Below are 18,810 nucleotides of genomic sequence, written 5' to 3'. Positions count from 1 at the left end.
TGAGTTCATCAAACGGAATTAAAGTAATCCAAAGAATCCAAAGTATTAAGTTTAACGAACTCATAATTGCTCTACAATTGGCTGGCAACCAGTTCTGGGTGTACCCCGCCCACTGCCCGAAGCCAGCTGGGATAGGCTCCAGCACCCCCGCGACCCTTGTGAAGTGAACGGTTAAGAAAATGGATGGATGAACTCATAATTAATTAAACTTAATATAATCACTTTGGACGAAATTCAATCGTGTGTTACCAATTGAAGCAATTTTTTTAAAGGTGGTCAACAATTCAATTTGTAATCTTAAATTGGTTCAACAATTCTCTTTTTAGAGTGTACAGTCATTTCACAACAATTCATAAAATTGAGTTAAAATTAAACTCATTCACTGCCAGTCATTATAGAAAATTTTTACATTTCCAATACTCACGTGATATTACATTCAATAATTATATATAAACCGAATCTACCAAATAACAGAATAGACTCCCTACTTTTTGTCCCGTCCCGTTCTTTTATAATTGACAGTAGAAAAATGTAGGTTTGCCAAAATACAGCCATTTCTCCCATGGACTCTGAAACTGTGTTTATTTCGTATAAAATGGGGCAATGATGTCATCTACCGGTGGTTGGGCATCAGTAAAGTTGTTTCCAAGTTTGATATTTACAGTGGAGCATGCTCAGATTCGCCCCCATTTAACACCGCTCTAAAAAATACAATTGACAAGTATACTTGTCAAAGGCAGTGAATGAGTTAAAAAGATGCACTGTACTGTAAAAAAACGAGTATGATATTGATATGTGTTGAGGTCATTTTCTGCCACTAGATGGCATAATTGCATTTGTAAGACCAGTGCATTTTTCATTTTATATTAAGAGCTATCTAAGCTTGAACATGAAGTAACTTGTGAACTTCTGCACATTTTTAAAATTGTAAAATACAACTTGACCTCAGTCTCCACAAATATGTGCATTATTTTACTGCTAAATTTTGACACGGACGTGTCTGTTGCGTTGCGACTGGAATTCCCCCAGTACAGGCTTTTCAAGTAAGAGGTGGCCATTAATTGTGCGTTAAAAACAACTAGTGGACCTAAAGGAACGTAAAATTAACACACTCATTTTGACACCCCTAGTTTTGATATTTTGTTTTCACTGTCAATACAAGCAACAACTCTCGCCGGATGGCAACTCGTTGTGGATGCTTATGATTAATTAGATAGTGCAGGTGTACCTAATAAAATGGCGTATCTCTCACCGTGCGGACCTCCAGCCAGCGGTTAGCGGCCGAGAGGAAGAGGTATGCCGTGTTGTTGGTGTCGGTCAGCTCCAGCATGCGCTGCTTGAAGCGAGCCTCGTGTCTGAAGCCAAAAATAAAACAAGTACATTCAATAACATCATCATCATCTTCATCATCATCATGCTGATTGCGGTCGCGCTCCTCTGGATGGCAACCAGCAGATAATGGTGGCGGGCAGTTTCCCGTGCGTGCGTGTACATGTGTTTGTGTGTGGGTAGGAGATCCTCGAGGGGACAAAGTGGAGGAAAAGCGTGAGAGCTGCAGACTGTTGGATCAGAACTCTGATGGGAAAGAAAACTTAAAGAGCTCCAGAAGGCCTCTTTGTGTTTGTTTGGCTTCAATAAATCACTGCAAAGTGCATGAATGTGTGCTACCTAAAAGCTCTGATGGTGGTGAGACCTTCAGCTGTCTCGGAGAAGTGACACAGCAGGGGAAGTTGCGTGGAGTCGTCCAGGTCCTGAAGGTCTCTGGTGAGGGGGGAGGAGAAGAAGCGAAGAAGCGGTGACACATGACTCCTGAGACACATCACTCATACGTTGGACTGACAGTTAAGTCCCTGATAGACGAGCTGCTGACTCATTTTGTACTTCGTAGTCGTATAGTGATAAAAACATAAAAACATAAAAGTAAAAACGTGTTTTGATTAAACACAGAAGATAATATTTTTTCATGAACCACTATAGAAATCAGTGAACAATTACTGTTGAAATGCTGAAAGACCATTTGGACAATTTTAAATGAAAAAAATATAGCTCCAAATGATGACTCGGTTTTTAAAATTAGAGCTGTCAATATTAAGCAATTAATCGACAACTATTTTAATAATCGAGTCATCTTTTGGAGCCATTTTTAACTATAATTGTCCAAATGTTCTTATTTTGGCATACCAACAGTAATTGTTCACCAATTTATGAAAAAAGACTGATTATCTTCTATGTTTAATAAATAATCACTTGTTAACCATCCATCCATCCATTTTCTTGACCGCTTATTCCTCACGAGGGTCACAGGGGGTGCTGGCGCCTATCTCAGCTGGCTCTGGGCAGTAGGCGGGGGACACCCTGAACTGGTTGCCAGCCAATCGCAGGGCACACAGAGACGAACAACCATCCACACTCACAAGCACACCTAGGGACAATTCGTAGCACCCAATTAACCTGCCATGCATGTCTTTGGAATGTGGGAGGAGACCGGAGTACCCGGAGAAGACCCACGCGGGCACGGGGAGAACATTCAAATTCCACCCAGGAAGGCCGGAGCCTGGACTCGAACCGGAGTCCTCAGAACTGGGAGGCGGACGTGCTAACCACTCGACTACCATGCCGCCATCACTTGTTAACATTTGGTTTTATTTTGTAAAACCATAACCGAACCGGTTATAATCCCCCTTTTTTTTAATCACTGTACAAATATGAAAAACGAAATAAACACCAATCGCTGGTTAATAAACAGTAATGAGCGGAAAAATGCTTTTGTAATACACTTCAATGCAAACTTAAAATGTATCCGATTAATCAATTAATTGAATAATGGATAGATTAATCGATTCTAAAAATATTCGATAGTGACAGCACTAATTAAAATAGTTGTCGATTAATTTGATAATTGATTACTTGTTGATAAATCAACTAATTTTGACAGCTCTAGTCCCACATGCATTGCAAGACTTGAAGAATTTGTTGTCTCACATACTTGGTGCAGTTTTCTCCACGCGCAAACAGTGGCTAAAGCAGATTTTCACTCACTTGGAGGCCACCCGGAAGTACTTCTGGATGAAATAGAAGGCCACGGCCAGGGGCACCAGGGCGACAATGAAGTAGTACGAGATGGTGGAAATGACACCGATGGCGGACAAACAAAGCAAGGTGGATCGCGTCAAAGACTCCAGGGTAGGAGGAATGTGCTGGAGGGAAAATCAGGTGTCAAGAAGTACCAACATTGTGCAAAACAATACGAGGTCCTACCTGGTCGATGATGTTTGTATCAGCTGAGAACCTGTTGAGGATCTGGCCCAGCGGTGTGATGTCAAAAAACCTGAGGAAAGCCGGATAATTTGGTCTCTGACTGAAAACGGAGAAGCAGTGGCGACTACCTGAGAGGAGCGTGGATGATCTTGTTGAGCAGGTTGTGGTGTAGGTTGGTGGCCGCAGAAAGCCCCAAGAACTCCACGGTGAGCGAGGTGATGAGGCAGAGCGTGATCCCGGCCGCGCACAGAATCATGAACACCGTCATGTAGAAAGAGTCCTGCAAACGGCAGAAATGACATCAACCGGAAGAACCTTGCAACAACATGCTGGATTGTCCTATAAATCCATACATCAGCTCTAAGACATTGGCCAAGCTATTAACTTATTCAAACCCAAAAACGTGTAAATACGTTTTTTAATGCTTCGCCCCCCCCCCCAAAAAAAAAACGTGTTTACATGTTTTATGTTTTTTGTTTTCATGCAAGAGCATACAGAAGGCTTTGATGCAGCTTCTGACATGCCAGGAGTTGGCAGCAGAGTATAAGAGATCAACCATGGCTATGTTGCAACAAGCTCTTTTTGACACAGTTTTCACCAGGAATGTGAATATTGGGCGTTTTTCCACCAACAACAAATACCAGGGTAATTAAATTCCCCAGGGGACATCCAAGGACTATCTCAGCAGCAGGGTCTTTCTGAGCCAGACAGGAACTTTGAGGGAGCGGGCTGCAATGGCCACGGCTGATTGGTCAAATTTGGGGGCATTGTTTTTACATAGACTGGACTTAATCAAACTCATATGAATTAATTACAGAGAACTCTAAGACAGCTGTGAAGCTGTGGAAACACAATTCTAATTCCCTGCTGAACTTTTACAACCAAGAACTCCCTTTACCCAGAACTTAAAGTTCCTGGGCTTGCTGTGGAAAAACAGCTATTGATGAAACCTAGCTATATTCTAATTGCTGCAAAACTGAAACAGATAGAAATATACTTGTTTTTTTCCTAATGAAAGAAGAAACTCTAATCTTTCTTTTGGTAGGTTCTATGTTTTTATAGCAAATAAAACACATGGGCTTCGCAAAATCCAGCAAAACAGCCGGGAGCGAATGGCTGCGAGTGAAAGAGTTCAAACGACGACGTCTGCCATAGCGGACCTCTGAGTTGGCGGTGCCGGCAGACGTCTTGTTGACCATTTGAATCAGGCATGTGTTGTTTGGTCCCGACACCATGGTGAAGTTGGCGTGGCGAGAGGTCCAGATGGCCAACCAGTAGTCGATGGCCATGATGACCGAGTGCTTGAGGAGCTTGGAGGACATCATTAGGAAGACCATGAAGAAGCCGCCGGAGGAGAGGTAGCACCAGCAGACCTGTGAAGAAGAAGCACGTCTGGTCATGATGGATGGAGACAGCATGTGAGGATTCGATTTCATCTTACCTTCCACGGCACTTTGGACCTTCTGCTTGTGGTGGTGGACAAGTTGTCGTCGTCTTCCTCCTCTTCTTCCTCCTCTGAAAGGATCCCAACTTTGATTGAGGATCCAAAGATGACATCACCAAGAGCACATCCCCACCTATACCTTCATCCTCATCATCCACTTGGTTCTTGGCCTCCCTGGAGTAGAAAGCTCGTCGGAGGGTCTTCCTCTCCAACGTGGTTTGGCTGTCCTGCTCGATGTCCTGCGTGGAGAGCAGCCGTAAGAGACCAGGAAGGAGACGAAAGAAGGAAGGAAGGAAGTCGACGCCAAACCTTCTCCAGCTCTTGGTCCTGCCGGTTCATGAGCGTCTTCCAGTGGTCGTAGAGCTCCACGTCGTGCACCTGGATGTCCTTCAGAGTTCCTTCCCTCAGCACAGAGCCATCCTTCATTGCGATGATCTGAAACAGGGGTGTGTGCTTGTGCTTAATATTTGATTTTTAACACCAAAGCCATTAAAGATTAATTTTTACTGGGATAGCAGCCAATGAGTTCAAATGATCGCATGGCCAATTCATTTACAATTCAAATGCTTAACTCATTCAAACCCGAAAATGTGTAAACACGTTTTTTAGTACTTTGTCCTTCACGCACTAAAGCGCATTTACCCGTATTTAAAAAAAATTGTTTTCATGCAAAAGCATACAGAAGGCTTTGATGCAGCTTATGACATGAAAGGGTTTCTTAAAGCAATGCTAGTTATTACAAAAAACGGCCAGCAGGTTATAAGAGATCAGCCAGGGCCCTGTTGCAACAAGCTCTTTTTGTCCATGCTTTCACCAGGAGTGTGTATATTGATGAAACTTAGCTATATTCTCATGCCAATTGCTGTGAAACAGAACAGATACAAATGTACTTTTTCCCCTGATGAAATAAGAGACTCTAATCTTTCTTAGATTCCATGTTTTTATAGCCATAGAACACAATATTCTGTGGGTCTTGCAAAATCAATCAAAATCCAGTAAAACAGCGAAGGTTGAGTCAGTGAAAATGGCTGGCAGTGAATGAGTTAAAGAACGAAGAGTGGCAAAATGTGACATGAGCACGACCTGCTCAGAGAGACTTCGGACTCACTAACCCAGTCAGCATGGATGAGGTACTGCAGCTTGTGTGTGACGAGAACCACTGTCCTCTTATCGTCCTGCAGGAACTTGAGGATGCCGTCCTGCATCAGGTGATCGCTCAGGTGGATGTCCAGGGCAGAGAAAGGGTCGTCCTAGGAATACATCCACAACGACATACCTGAGTGGTCCTCAGTTTTCCCTCTTTGATACACATTTGAGTAGGGATAGACCGATTATGGGCGCTGATATTCATCATTTTGACGAATGTTGGCACCGGCCATTTTGAAGAATAATATGGTCGATAATAGATCAATTTGAAAAAAAGTGTTAAATTTAGGGAACTAATTATTTATTTTTTCAGAGATGCTGCTTGCTAACCCAGGGAACTCTCTGCACCTTTGATTTTTGTTTGAAATTAAAACTAAGATTTCATATATTTTGAAATTTTGGAAAACTCTATAATAATAATAATAATAATAATAATAATAATAATAACAATAATAATAATAATAATTATTATTATTATTATTATTATTATTACTATTATTATCATCATTATTTATTTTACTTGTTTAAGTTTTTATTTAACTTTTGAAGACATGCTTCTGCCCCTGGAAGATACCTGAACTTTTTGTTAGATTTTTAAAAGAAAGATGTCTATTGACGAAGACTTTTTAAATTTTTTTTTTTTTTTTTTATAACTCCAGTATTTTATTAAACGTTGTTCAATAAACATATGCTTAAAAAAATAAGAGCAGAAGTTTATATTTTTTCAAATTTTGATGCCAATATTATCGGCTCCAAATATCGGTTATCGGTGTCCTTGACTACAAATAATCAGGATCAGTATCAGCCCTTAAAAAAATATTTCACTCTATTTCTACATTTAATGACAATTGTATCCTTGGCAACATCAGAATATGCACATTTTTAATTTTTTTTCCCACAACTACCCCAAACACATCCATCTGGTCAGATGGTCATCGTCACCACTTAACCTCGCTGCCCTTTTCCCAGCCAAAATGACACGACAAACATTTCCTTAAGCGGATTGGAATCTGCACAAGCGGAGCTGACATCGCCGCGGCGACGGGAAATGATGCGAGCGCACAAACACGTCGAGCGTCCAGGAAAAGGGCGTCGATGCGTCCTTCTGACGCATCTAATTCATCTAATGCGATTAATTTCATTGATTGAGTTACTTAGCAGCACTTGATGCGTTTGCGTGCATATTGTGCTGACCAGGAAGACGATGTTGGTGTTCTGGTAGAGCGCTCGAGCCACGCAGATGCGTTGACGCTGCCCGCCACTCAGATTGATGCCCTGCGGGACAAAAAAAGCGCGCAGTCGACAAAATGCCAACAAAGCAAACAAGCACCGGAGTACCCCCAAGGCTTACTCGTTCTCCGATCTCTGTTTGGTCACCGAAGGGTAGCAGGTCGATGTCCAGTTGGAGAGAGCAGGCGTCAATCACCGCCTTGTACCTGAAACAAACACCATTAAATAAAAATGTTTCCAAATAGCATTCTGGCACGCCGGGTTGGCCAACGTTACATAAAAAAATAAATAAAGAAACTTCTGGTGCAGTCAAGGTTGTCAATGTTCACTCACTATCTGGTGGAAGTTTTACGGGTTATCGAACTTTTGCAATGTTGATGGTGCGATGAGTTATGTGTGAAATTAAAGAGGTAGAAATGCCTTTCATAATTTCATGTCATGTAATAATTGAGCTCAAAAGATAATTGAAGGATGTCATTCATTATTTCTACAAAGCACGGTTATTTTAGTTATCGTATTTTCCGCACTATAAGGCGCACCCAAAAGCCTTCAATTTTTTCAAAAGCTGACCATGCGCCTTATAATCCAGTGCGCCTTATATATGGATCAATATTGAGCCGCAATAGGTCTCGCTGTCAAGTGACCCTGAATGATCGGTGACACGCATGCGCAGAAGATCCCGCCATCTTGGATCGCTAGCTAATACTAATACTTTACCTCCGAGAAAATAATAAATCAGCTGTTTATTCATTTTGGGAGTGAATGGAGTTGTCAGAAAGTTGGTTTGTGATCTATGAATAAAGTTTGACTGACCTATCTGACTGTTTTGTTGACATTCCCTTTAGCGCAGCACCATCTAATGAATGCAAAACGTAACCCCAGCCTCTAATTTAGCGACTTTATATGGAAAAAGTTTTAAAATATGTTATTCATTGAAAGTGCGCCTTGTAATGCGGTGCGCCTTATAGTGCGGAAAATATGGTAATACACTTTTTTAAAATGAAAACTAATACTGAAACTAACTAAAACAAAACTAAAACAAAACATTTTTATTTTTTTTAAACTAAAACTAATAAAAACTAACAGAACTGTCCCGAAAACTAATCACAACTAACCCAATTTAAATTAAAACTCAAAACGAAATAAAATGAAAATTCCAAAACTATAATAACCCTGCTACTGGTCACCGCATAACGGATAAAAAGGACTTGAGCCAGACTTGCTTGGCTTAAACTTTGATTGAACTTGACTTGATGAGACTGTGAGGCAGTTGCACCTTTGCTTGTTGAAGGGGCTCCCGAAGGTGATATTGTCCTCCACAGTGGCGTTGAGCAGCCAGGACTTCTGAGTCGCGTAGGCCACCGAGTACCTGTTCTTGCTGCAGGTGCATGAAGGAAAAATAAAGAGGTCACCATCAGGAGGACAAAATGAAGCTTTGAAGAGAGGATCCTTTTCCAAACAGGGCAACGTCATGACATGTTAGACTGCAGGTGGATGGCGTGGGAAGCAACACCTCAAAACATGGAAGGACAATGGAACTTTTCCTCAAGACGTCACACATACTTCCAGTTGGCAAAAATGACAACAGCAACACTAACTTTGTTTTCAGTTCAAGTCATTTCAGTTCATGCATGTGAAATGAACAAAACCAGATCCATCTATATATCCAGATTGAAGGGTTCTTCACTCCACAGGATTGCATGAAAATCATTTCATTAGTTTGAAGGATACAATCATGCTGAAAACACAAGGAGATGATGATGACTTCACAAATGGAGCAGAAAAAAAAAAGTACAGGGTAAGTCTCAAACTTTAAAGACACTCGGCGCAACAATCATGGCAACATCGTTTCAAAGAGCGAAAATGGGCGTGGCTGATGATGTCACAGGAAGTCTGTCCGCTACCTTGCGGCGTGGTCACCGGTCTCGTCCTCCGCTGCCTCCGGGTGGCTGTCAAAGGCAGCACTTTAGCGTGAGCCAACAACACGTGCTAACATGCTAACATGGAGCCTCTCTCGGGAGAGAGGCGGGGTCAACCCTGGACTGCTCGCTTTCGCCAATCACCGGACAAACAAACACTCGCACTCACCTTGTCTTCAATCAAACTAACGCGTGTTTTCGGAACCCAAAACCTCAGGAGAAGCCCTTTGAGGAAATGTGATGTGTTTCCATGGTGACAGTTAAACTGTTTATGGCCTTAAAAACTAGTCAATGCCGTCATTGATAATTAGCTTCCATCTTTGACCGTCCAGTTTGGCGACCACACGGATGTCAAAGTGATGACTTTAAGAGTTGTGTAGATGAAGTGAGATGATGATGGGTGTTCTCGGGGGTGGGGGGGAGTACCTGAAGGTCCCCTGGTAGAATGTCTCGCTATCAGATGGCCTGATGCGGCAAGAAGGCAAGGAAGTCAAAAGCTGGTGTTAATGCACATCATCCACGTGCAAAAACCTCCAAAACAGCAAAATGTTTCATTTCCAGCGAAAAACAGGTCAGCATGCACATCATCTCAATGACTTACTTGCTCCAGTGGACGCGCCCGCTAATGCTCTGCATCTCGCCCAGCATGGCGAGCAGTAGCGACGACTTCCCGCAGCCCACCTGGCCCACAATCATGGTCAGCTGGCCTGAAAGCGCAAGATGACGTGTTACAGGCAACAAGTGAGCATAAAAGTGTATTTTAGCAGTAAGGTACATTTCCATCATTAACAATGTGTTAATGCACAGTGTTAATCTCATTTTGTAAGCTAATGCTAAAAGCTAATGTTAAGTGTCAGCCATTTTCAGACTCTCCTTTACCCTAACACTTGAAAAAATGTAAAATATATATAAATAAGTACCTAGGACTGAATGTTTGACACTAAACAAATGTTTTAAAACATTTTTGGCACTGAATGAGTTCATGTCGTAAGTCAAGTTTATTTTGTAAACTAACACTGACTCTCATGTTAGAGATGCCATTTGAAGATAACTTCAAAAGTTAGCCTTGGAATCTAAGATTGTTCTAAAGACAATGAAAATACTGGAGACTAAATGTAAATTATAACAATGAAGACTCACTAGGAATATAATGTGGTCAAAAGTAAAACGTTCGTCTTTAAAACCTGTAGAATTAAAATCGCTTCTTTATAATGCATCAAGAATCTAAGATTTTTTTTCAATGTTTTTACGAACGCGCACTATCGTGCAGGCATATAAAGGTTCTTTTGTTTATTTTGTATTTTGTTCTAGTGAATTTGCCGTAGTTGGCGATCCAAGATGGCGGGATCTTCTGCGCATGCGTGTCACCGATAGAGTCTTGACAGGGGGTAACGTTGGAAGCTAGCTTCCGAGGGTAATGCTGAAGCTAACGTCATAAGCTAACACTGGAAGCTAATGATAGAAATAACATTGCTGAATAAAATTGAGGCAAGATTGTCGTTATTTCAGTGTATATACTTTTTAATGACATTTTTGCTTGTGACTGTCTATTTTTCTCATGATACATGTCCCATGGATAGGGTGACCAAACCATTTCATCAACCCCGTTGTTTTTTTCCCGATATTACGCAAGTCCTGTTTTGTTTTGTTTTTTTCAATCACAGTCATAGTGATTCATATACGATACAGCCATTCAAGGTGAAATTACCTGTTGAATTCAGTCCCATTTACTTCCAAATTCACCTAAACGTTCCCATCCGCATATAAGTGGTAGTAGGCATGTTTTTGTTATAATGGAACTAGAATTCCTCATGATCCTTACCTGTTGGGATGCGGATGTTGATATCAGTCAGCGTGGACAGGTTGCTTCCCCAGGTGAAGCATCCGTTGCTCACCTGAACAACATATAAAAAAAAATCAATTTATTGTCATCATGTTTTGCCGAGAACAGATTATTTTATAAATCTTTTTTTGTTTTGTTTTTTGTTTCGTTAAGCTTGGTCCCACCCGGCCTGCAATCCACCACTGCCCAACACAGACTCAAATCCCGCCCGTCTGATGATATGGCACGTCGCTTCCCGGCGGTCGCATTCCTCTCCTCTGTTTGGTTTATTTGTTCCCGTTAAGTTTATTTTATCTGAGCGACCCCCCTCGCTCTCTTTCCCCCAGCGTCCTTCTCAGCATGACGCCGACCCACGAGCACATCTCAGCAGGAACATCTCGGGTCGTGAGATCCTTCCGGAACTAAAAGCACCAGAGTGCGCTGACACCGCTCGCAATCAATGGCGGGATCACTTGTCCAAATACTGCTAACCTTCTGTTTTGGATGTGACTGACATCCCATGACATGAAAGCCCAAGTCACATCTTTCTAGTAAAAGGTGGGCAACTCCAGTCACATGACATAGGTGGTCATTTTGGGGACTTTGAGATTTCTTTGCTAGCATTCGACTTCGACTACAAAACTTGACAATTTCACTATTTAAAAAATAAATGACTGAAAAACTATTTTCAAAATAGTGTTATGGCTGTGCAATTAACTGAAATTCAATTACAATTTCAATTATTACACAATCACAAAATTGGTATAATCGTACTGCGATTGGCTGGCAACCAGTCCAGGGTGTCCCCCACCTACTGCCCAGAGCCAGCTGAGATAGGCTCCAGCACCCCCTGCAACCCTTGTGAGGAATAAGCGGTCAAGAAAATGGATATAATCGTAAACAAAAATAAAAGATTATTAATACTAATTTTGAGTCATTTAAATGTATATTGCACCTTTTTTTATTTTAAAATGACTAATTTAATGAATCTTGTTTGGGTCAAAAGAAACTAATTATAGTGTTTCATCCATCCATCCATTTTCTTGACCGCTTATTCCTCACAAGGGTCGCGGGGGGTGCTGGCGCCTATCTCAGCTGGCTCTGGGCAGTAGGCAGGGGACACCCTGGACTGGTTGCCAGCCAATCGCAGTATAGTGTTTCAACAAAAGTTTATTTGTCTTAATATTTTTTTTAACATTTTAAACATTTTCTTGTTTTTCACCCAAAAACAAAATGATTGTCCTAATTGTGATTTCAATTATGACCAAATTAATTGTGATAAATATTTTCATCATAATCGAGCAGCCCTAGATAGTGTGATATTTTTAGATGTACTACAAGATGTGCAGATGTAAAGCAAATTGGCTATAATGAAAGTGGTGACTTGAGATGCAAGCTTTTATTGTTTCATGACCCCACTCATAACGCAAAGCGCAAATTATTGTTCCCCATTAAAATGAATAAAAATGCTCAGATTTTCTTTTTAGGAATGTTTTTAATGAGGGCAATATAGAGTGTATAGAGTCTGTAAAGGGAACGGGAGGAACGGGTGACCAGATAAACAACAACGGAAGAGCTGCATAAAATTAACGAGGGCGAATTCTGGCCCATCAAATGTCGAAGGCAAGAACAGGAAGTGACAGCGTCGCCGCAAAGAATTGGTTACCAAACGGGCTTTTCCCAGCGGAGTCGACCTTCGACCCGGGTTAATACCTTTGGGACCGAGCTGGAAAGGTCCGAGCTTCCAAACCAGGAGGCAGACTCCATCACGTCTGTCAAGTTCTGAGACCCCCCCCCCCCCATCAACAATCCCGCATCCCCCTCCTCACAGGCCTAATGAGCGGGCCATCGCCCCGCAGGGATGCGACAGGAAGAGTCGCCTTAAGTGAGGCCGCTGTCGGGGCAAGACATTCTCGTGTGAATCCTCCACTTCCTGAGAAGTCAGAAGTCTGATAACAAACAGCTGCTGATGAGCTTGAGTTTGACGTCTTCAGTACGTCAAACGACGAAGAAGCTCGCACAAAAAAAGTCAACACCTCCACAAGATCATATGATTTCCGCAACTGATATCATGCATTTTAATTAATTATAGCATTTCTTCTCACCGTGCTGAGATTGGCTCATTTTAGGAGCAAACCTTACCTAAATAAAATCTGGTTAACACACATGATGAAAGTAAAATGTGGTTACATTAACTCAAGCCTGACCAAAATAAAATTTGTTTAAGTTGCTACAAACCTAAATCCCTATGTACCTGTCCAAAATAAAATGCGAGGAAATAGGACTGGGTATCGATTCAGACTTCCAAAATTGATTTGATTTGACTCAGAAGGGCCCGATTCGATTCCAGTTAAGGATTTCACTCTTTACCAATTTTACTTTTATATAGAAGACATTCTCAGTACCATTGCTGCAAATATAGTAGAAACTTCTTGCTCTGACTTGGTGCATTAGTAAAAAAATAAAAATAAAAAAATAAAAAAAATAAATCGATGAATATTTACATTTAAAATTTAATCCAATGCAGTTACATTGATCATGTATTATTGAACATATCCTGATCAAAACAATAAATAATAATTGAAATTGATTGCAACCACAGCACTATGTAAATAAAGTGGAAAAAACAGTGGGCTCCTCTTGGGTTACTTTGAAGGGTACATTTGCATTTGGTAGCTGTGATGTTTAAAGTGTATCTAAGTTATTATATATTTGTAAAATGCTTCACAGTCATATGAACTTTAAATGAACTACTTTGCACCCATTTCTTCAGATGAACTTATACCAGACAGTGTGACTGTGTTTAAAATGAGTCACACCGTCTGGGGCAGAAGCGAAAACGAGAACTTTCATTGCTAATGGATAATCACATGCTTACTGCCAACACACTTACGTCCAAGCAGACAGATATGTTATTCTAAGATGATACAGCGTTGCACTATTGGGCTTTCCCCACCCCTTAGTAGTGCAACACTATTTTTTGTAACCAGATAGGGATCAATCCCAAATAATAAGAGAGGACGCAAGATAATTGTCAGAGCATCTTTGCCAGTTTGTAACTGACAACTCTGCTCTGCTCGCTGCGAGTGAAAAACAGAAAGTCTTGTCTTCTAATCCTTGTTTCTGTGTGTTCAATATGTTTTGGTGTGTAAACTTAACAGTAGCCATATAAAAAAATATTGATTCATGGTTTTATGATTCGATAGAGGGCTATGAAAAGGAATATTGATTTGATAGTCCTACTGGGAAATGACTACAAGCCTCACCAAGATCTGATATTGCTATATTATAATGTGTTTAAATGATTAAAAACCTGACCCAAATAAAATGTGTCAAAATGACTACATACATCAGCAAAATAATAATGTGGTGAATTTTTGACAAAGATTTTCTCCATTATCACTGATGGATGCAGCATTTTATCGCCAAAATACATTAAAGAGGGACTTGAATTTGCCACTTGATAGTCACATGGCTATTTGTATACAAGAGGTTCCTCAGCAACTGACCTTGACGGCCACATCCTCCGTCTCGCTGGGTCTCATCTGCCGCCTGGACGGCTGCTCGTAGTTGTCCATCTGGTAGCGTAGAGGCTGCTTCCTGTTGATGGCTTTGGTCTTGGGCAGGTAGATCGATTTAACCGTTTTAACAGAGCTCATTTGATCTCATTGAGCTGGGGAGATGTTGATGCAAGGTTGGGAGTACTCACTGCTCCAGGGTGCTTCTTGGCTGCCTCTGAGGGAACGGACATGTCGCCATTCCTCCAGCTGTCGTCTCCGATCTCGTCGCTCTGGAGGAACTCGCCCAGCTTCTGGACACTGAAGCAAGTGTAGAAAATGCAGTGTAAAAGAATTCACCTTATTCCTGATTTGGGACTTTTTCCCCATTGCTTTCTTAATCACAGCAAGTCGTCCAGGCCCTGAAGAAGGTAAGCAGCCCCAGATCATCACACTGCCGCCACTATGTTTGAATTTTGGTAAGATTTTGTCAAATGTATCAAAAAAAATTCCACCATGTGTTACTGGCTGCAAACTCTACTTTCTACAGGATGCTAATGGACATAATTATCTGGACCCTCTTGAATGATAAATATAAGGGAGGAAAAAAAATCAGTCATCAATACTTCTTCATGGCACAACAATCATCCATGTGATGGCCTCACCTGATGAGCGCCTTGACGGCGAACCTGACAACGGTAGAGAGAAGGAAGAGCGGCGTCACCAGGATGTTGAAGAGCGCCAGCGTGGCAAATGCCTCGGCGGGACTCGGACTGCTCTTGGTGATGAAATAATGCATGATGAAAGTCTGCAAGGAGGTGGAGCACGCCTTTACAACACACGTTCTCAAACTTTTTGGCTTCATACTGTTCTATTCATCCAAGCAGCCTGAGCATCACACTGCCACCACCATGTTTGACTTCTGATATACTGGACTAGAATTTTTTCCCCCCCATCAAATACTGCGTGATTTTTACACCAGGTGCAAGGACAGCCTCGTGATTGGAACACCAATTAACTCATTCAAACCCTAAAACATATAAATATGTTTATTTTCTAATACTTTGTCCTTCACTCCCAAAAACGTATTTATACGGGGGGGGTTTAATGCAAGAACATACAGAAGGCTTTGATGCAGCTTCTGACATGAACGTGTGGCTTAAAGCAATGGTATTAATTGCAAAAAACGGCCAGCAGGTGGCAGCAGAGTATAAGACAAGCTCTTTTTGTCACTGTTTTCACCAGCTTTGTGAATAATGATTAAACTTAACTATATTCTAATGCTAATGGCTGCAAAATTGAAACAGATACAAATGTACTTTTTTTTCCTGATGAAAGAAGAGACTATAATCTTTATTTTGGTAGGTTCCATGTTTTTATAGCAACAGAACACAATGTTCTGTGGGCCTCGCAAAATCAGTCCAAATCCAGTAAAACAGACAGGAGCAAAGGAAGGCGGTTGCTTCACTGAAAATGGCGGTGAGTGAATGAGTTAAGCATCACAATCTTTTCAATATCGCATAATAATTTGTCGTAAATTATTTGCGGGTACCCCCCAGGCGAACTTACCGCAAGAACAGCAGCAATAGGAATGGCGGCATTCATGAAAACTGCACAAGAAGAGAAGATCAAGATGTAAGGGCATTCCAACAACAATATCAGCCTTGTTTGTTTCCAGTGGTCGTCTCACTGGACAATGACGTGAAGAAGGCGAAGGTCTTGAGGCTTGTCAGCTCTTTGCCCCGCGTCTCCTCCACGCTGTCGCAGAAGATGTTCTCCCAAGCGTATAGCTTCAGCAGCTTGATGCCCTTCAAGATCTCCGAGGTCTTCTTCAGACGATCGGTGGAGTGCTCCTGCAAGACACAGATTGGGGGGTAAATGTCTGCCGGTTCAAAAGTGGGGGAGAAGCCCCGTGACGCTCACCAGTGTGCTCTTCTGCACGTTGGCCAGCTTGGTGGCAATGATGTACTGAACCGGAGCCAGAAGAACAATGACAGACGCGCCCACTACGGCGCTCCAGCCCAGCAGGTAGTAGAGGAGCATGACTCCCATCAGGATCTGGGAAAGAAAAAAACAATACAAGGTTTCATTTTTGTTTTGTTTTGTTTTTTTTGCAGCAGCAGCAGCAATTGGACAATGATATTCTGCTAATGGTTTACTTTTAAAGAAGGCCTGGAAATCTTTGCTTCAAAACAAAATGGCTGACTTCCTGGGTTTTTTGAGAATAGCGTCGTGAGACTTTCAAATTTCATGTTGCGAAATAAAAGGGGCTGTGGGGCTGAATTTTCAAAAAAACTATTCAAAGGGAAAAGGATCACTTGAATTGGGAAAGTGGCTGACTTGCTCTCTGTTTTTGGACGTGTCTTTTTGACAATTCTTTTGTGGGTCTGCTGATGATAGACATGTCGACTAAATTTCATGTTGTCAAGTTTAAAAACAAAACAAAAAAGGTGATGATACCTGCACAGGCATGGCCCACAGATTTGGACACAAGAAGAGAAACCACATGAGCTGATTGGTCTCTATGGCGACCAGGTTGTTGATCTGCCCCATGGTCATCTCGCCCATGGACATGTTAGACGTGGACAGACGCAGGATCTTGTTGTAAATCATCGCCTAGGTGGAGAAAGAAAATATTTAAATGGTGGCTGAGAAGTAAGCAGAGTGGCACTTTTGAAAAGCACACACATCCTAACTGAAGTTGTCAAAATCCGTCTATTAATCGACAAGTACTCTATTATCAAATTAATCTACAATTATTTGAATAATCGAGTAATCGTTTGGAGGTGTTTTTTTTATTTAAAACTATCCAAATCCTCTAATTTCAGGACATCAACAGTTCAATCAACTGATTTCTGTAGTCCTTCATAAAAGAAGACTGATTACCTTTTTTGTTTAATCAAAATAAGACATTTGCAAATATCTGTTTTTACTTTGGAAAACAATGACCGAACCGGTAACTTAGTACAACATCAGTCACCCTTTTTTTACTTTTTCTTTCTTTTTTTAACAATCACCATACGAATACGAAGTACAAAATAAACACCAATCACTGGTTAATAAAAAGTAATTAGGTGAAAAAAATGCTTTTGTAAGAAACTTTAATGCAAAATTAAAATCATCTGATTAGTCGATTAACTCGTTCACTCACAGCCATTTTCACTGAAGCAACCCCCTTCGCTCCCGGCTGTTTTACTTGATTTTGACTGATTTTGCAAGGACCCCAGAATAATGTTTTCTATTGCTAATAAAAACATGGAACCCACCAAAAGAAAGATTAGAGTTTCTTCTTTCATCAGGAAAAAAGTATATTTGTATCTGTTTCCGTTGTGCAGCAATTAGCATTAGACTGTAGCTAATCAATAATTCATCATTATTCACAAACCTGTTGAAAACACTGCCAAAAAGAGATCGCTGCAACATGGCCCTGGCTTATCTGTTATACTCTGCTGCCACCTGCTGGCCGTTTTTTGTAATAAGTATCATTGCTTTAAGACACCTCTTCATGTCATAAGCAGTATCAAAGCCTTCTGTGTGCTCTAGCATAAAGCAAAACAAAACGTATAAATACGTTTTGGGAGGGAAGCACGCAGTATTAAAAAACGTTTTTATACGTTTTTGGGTTTGAATGAGTTAAATGATCAATAGATTAAATCGATTGTAAAAATGTTCCATAGTGACAGTACTAATCCTAAGGTCTCACCAGCAGGGCTCCGCGTAGGTTGATGCCGGTTTCTATGGTGACGTAGTAGGACGCCTGCAGGAAGGTCCTCTGCAGCACCAGAGCCAGGAAGAGCAGAACGGCAAGAACCGACGTGTTCTGGAGCAGCTCGGTTGACAGCATGAAGTGGACGTCGAAGTACTTGTTCTGTAACAAAATGTGCGACACACACACACACACCCACACACACACCCCCACATACCTTAACAATTTGTTGATCATATCAAGATTCACCATTGGAATTCCATTCATGAAAGGAAGCCAATCTACTAGCATATCTTCTGCAGGTGTACCTAATTTTGTGTCTCATTCTCTAAATTGATGCTGTGAGAAGCGTGCGAGGAATTTCCCCCGTCATTCCCAATTGCAATTGACGCCAGTCGAGCAGACATCTGCCGCTCAGCTGTCACAACAAGCGACCACTCGGTGGGTCCTTGTCAACGCGGTGACCTTCAGCATAGTCCACGCCGGCCGCCATTGTTTCTGTCATTAGGTCTGACTGCTCGCCAGGCAATGGTAGGACACGTACGGACAAACAACGAAGCGGTCTCCAGTCAACGTCAGTACACAAATGGACAAACTCAACACAGGAAGGCGGGAACTCAGATGCAAAACCTTGCGAGGCAGACGTGCTAACCACTAGGTCACCGCTCCCAATGCATACAAGGGTAAAATTATTTGTCGAGAGTCTTGCGATCACGCCCAGTGAGTCATTGATTGGTCGTCGGGACCACCCAGCGACCCATCTCGCAGTGTTAATGCTAATAAAATCA

General features: G+C 41.6%; 1 protein-coding gene across 6 annotated transcripts in view; it reads right to left on the bottom strand.

Moving 5' to 3' along the window:
• abcc9 (ATP-binding cassette, sub-family C (CFTR/MRP), member 9) overlaps positions 1 to 18,810 on the bottom strand; it is a 35,813-nt gene that overhangs the window by 9,063 nt on the left and 7,940 nt on the right. For 3 of the 6 annotated variants that reach the window (XR_013278913.1, XR_013278914.1, XM_077499208.1), the window contains exons 8-30: positions 18,020 to 18,184; positions 16,777 to 16,932; positions 16,240 to 16,374; positions 16,007 to 16,169; positions 15,886 to 15,926; positions 14,982 to 15,124; positions 14,529 to 14,637; positions 14,329 to 14,436; positions 10,820 to 10,892; positions 9,599 to 9,704; positions 8,355 to 8,456; positions 7,200 to 7,284; positions 7,043 to 7,123; positions 5,815 to 5,952; positions 5,012 to 5,137; positions 4,842 to 4,941; positions 4,700 to 4,773; positions 4,419 to 4,631; positions 3,387 to 3,538; positions 3,259 to 3,328; positions 3,040 to 3,197; positions 1,669 to 1,761; positions 1,253 to 1,355 (exon numbers count right to left, since the gene is read on the bottom strand). Coding sequence is in view for 3 of the 6 variants with exons in the window: in XM_077499208.1 (XP_077355334.1) it covers positions 1,253 to 1,355; positions 1,669 to 1,761; positions 3,040 to 3,197; positions 3,259 to 3,328; positions 3,387 to 3,538; positions 4,419 to 4,631; positions 4,700 to 4,773; positions 4,842 to 4,941; positions 5,012 to 5,137; positions 5,815 to 5,952; positions 7,043 to 7,123; positions 7,200 to 7,284; positions 8,355 to 8,456; positions 9,599 to 9,704; positions 10,820 to 10,892; positions 14,329 to 14,436; positions 14,529 to 14,637; positions 14,982 to 15,124; positions 15,886 to 15,926; positions 16,007 to 16,169; positions 16,240 to 16,374; positions 16,777 to 16,932; positions 18,020 to 18,184 (2,694 nt within the window). In the remaining 3 variants the exon portion in view is untranslated. Of the gene's footprint in view, positions 1 to 1,252; positions 1,356 to 1,668; positions 1,762 to 3,039; positions 3,198 to 3,258; positions 3,329 to 3,386; positions 3,539 to 4,418; positions 4,632 to 4,699; positions 4,774 to 4,841; positions 4,942 to 5,011; positions 5,138 to 5,814; positions 5,953 to 7,042; positions 7,124 to 7,199; positions 7,285 to 8,354; positions 8,457 to 8,982; positions 9,028 to 9,423; positions 9,463 to 9,598; positions 9,705 to 10,819; positions 10,893 to 14,328; positions 14,437 to 14,528; positions 14,638 to 14,981; positions 15,125 to 15,885; positions 15,927 to 16,006; positions 16,170 to 16,239; positions 16,375 to 16,776; positions 16,933 to 18,019; positions 18,185 to 18,810 lie in introns of all 6 variants that reach the window. The other 3 variants (XR_013278912.1, XM_077499206.1, XM_077499207.1) reach the window with 2 other exon arrangements.

The sequence above is a fragment of the Festucalex cinctus genome, chromosome 16, assembly GCF_051991245.1.
Source record: "Festucalex cinctus isolate MCC-2025b chromosome 16, RoL_Fcin_1.0, whole genome shotgun sequence".
NCBI classification, from domain to species: Eukaryota; Metazoa; Chordata; class Actinopteri; order Syngnathiformes; family Syngnathidae; genus Festucalex; species Festucalex cinctus.
Note: the sequence above shows the minus strand (reverse complement) of the source record. Positions and strands in the feature narration are given on the sequence as shown.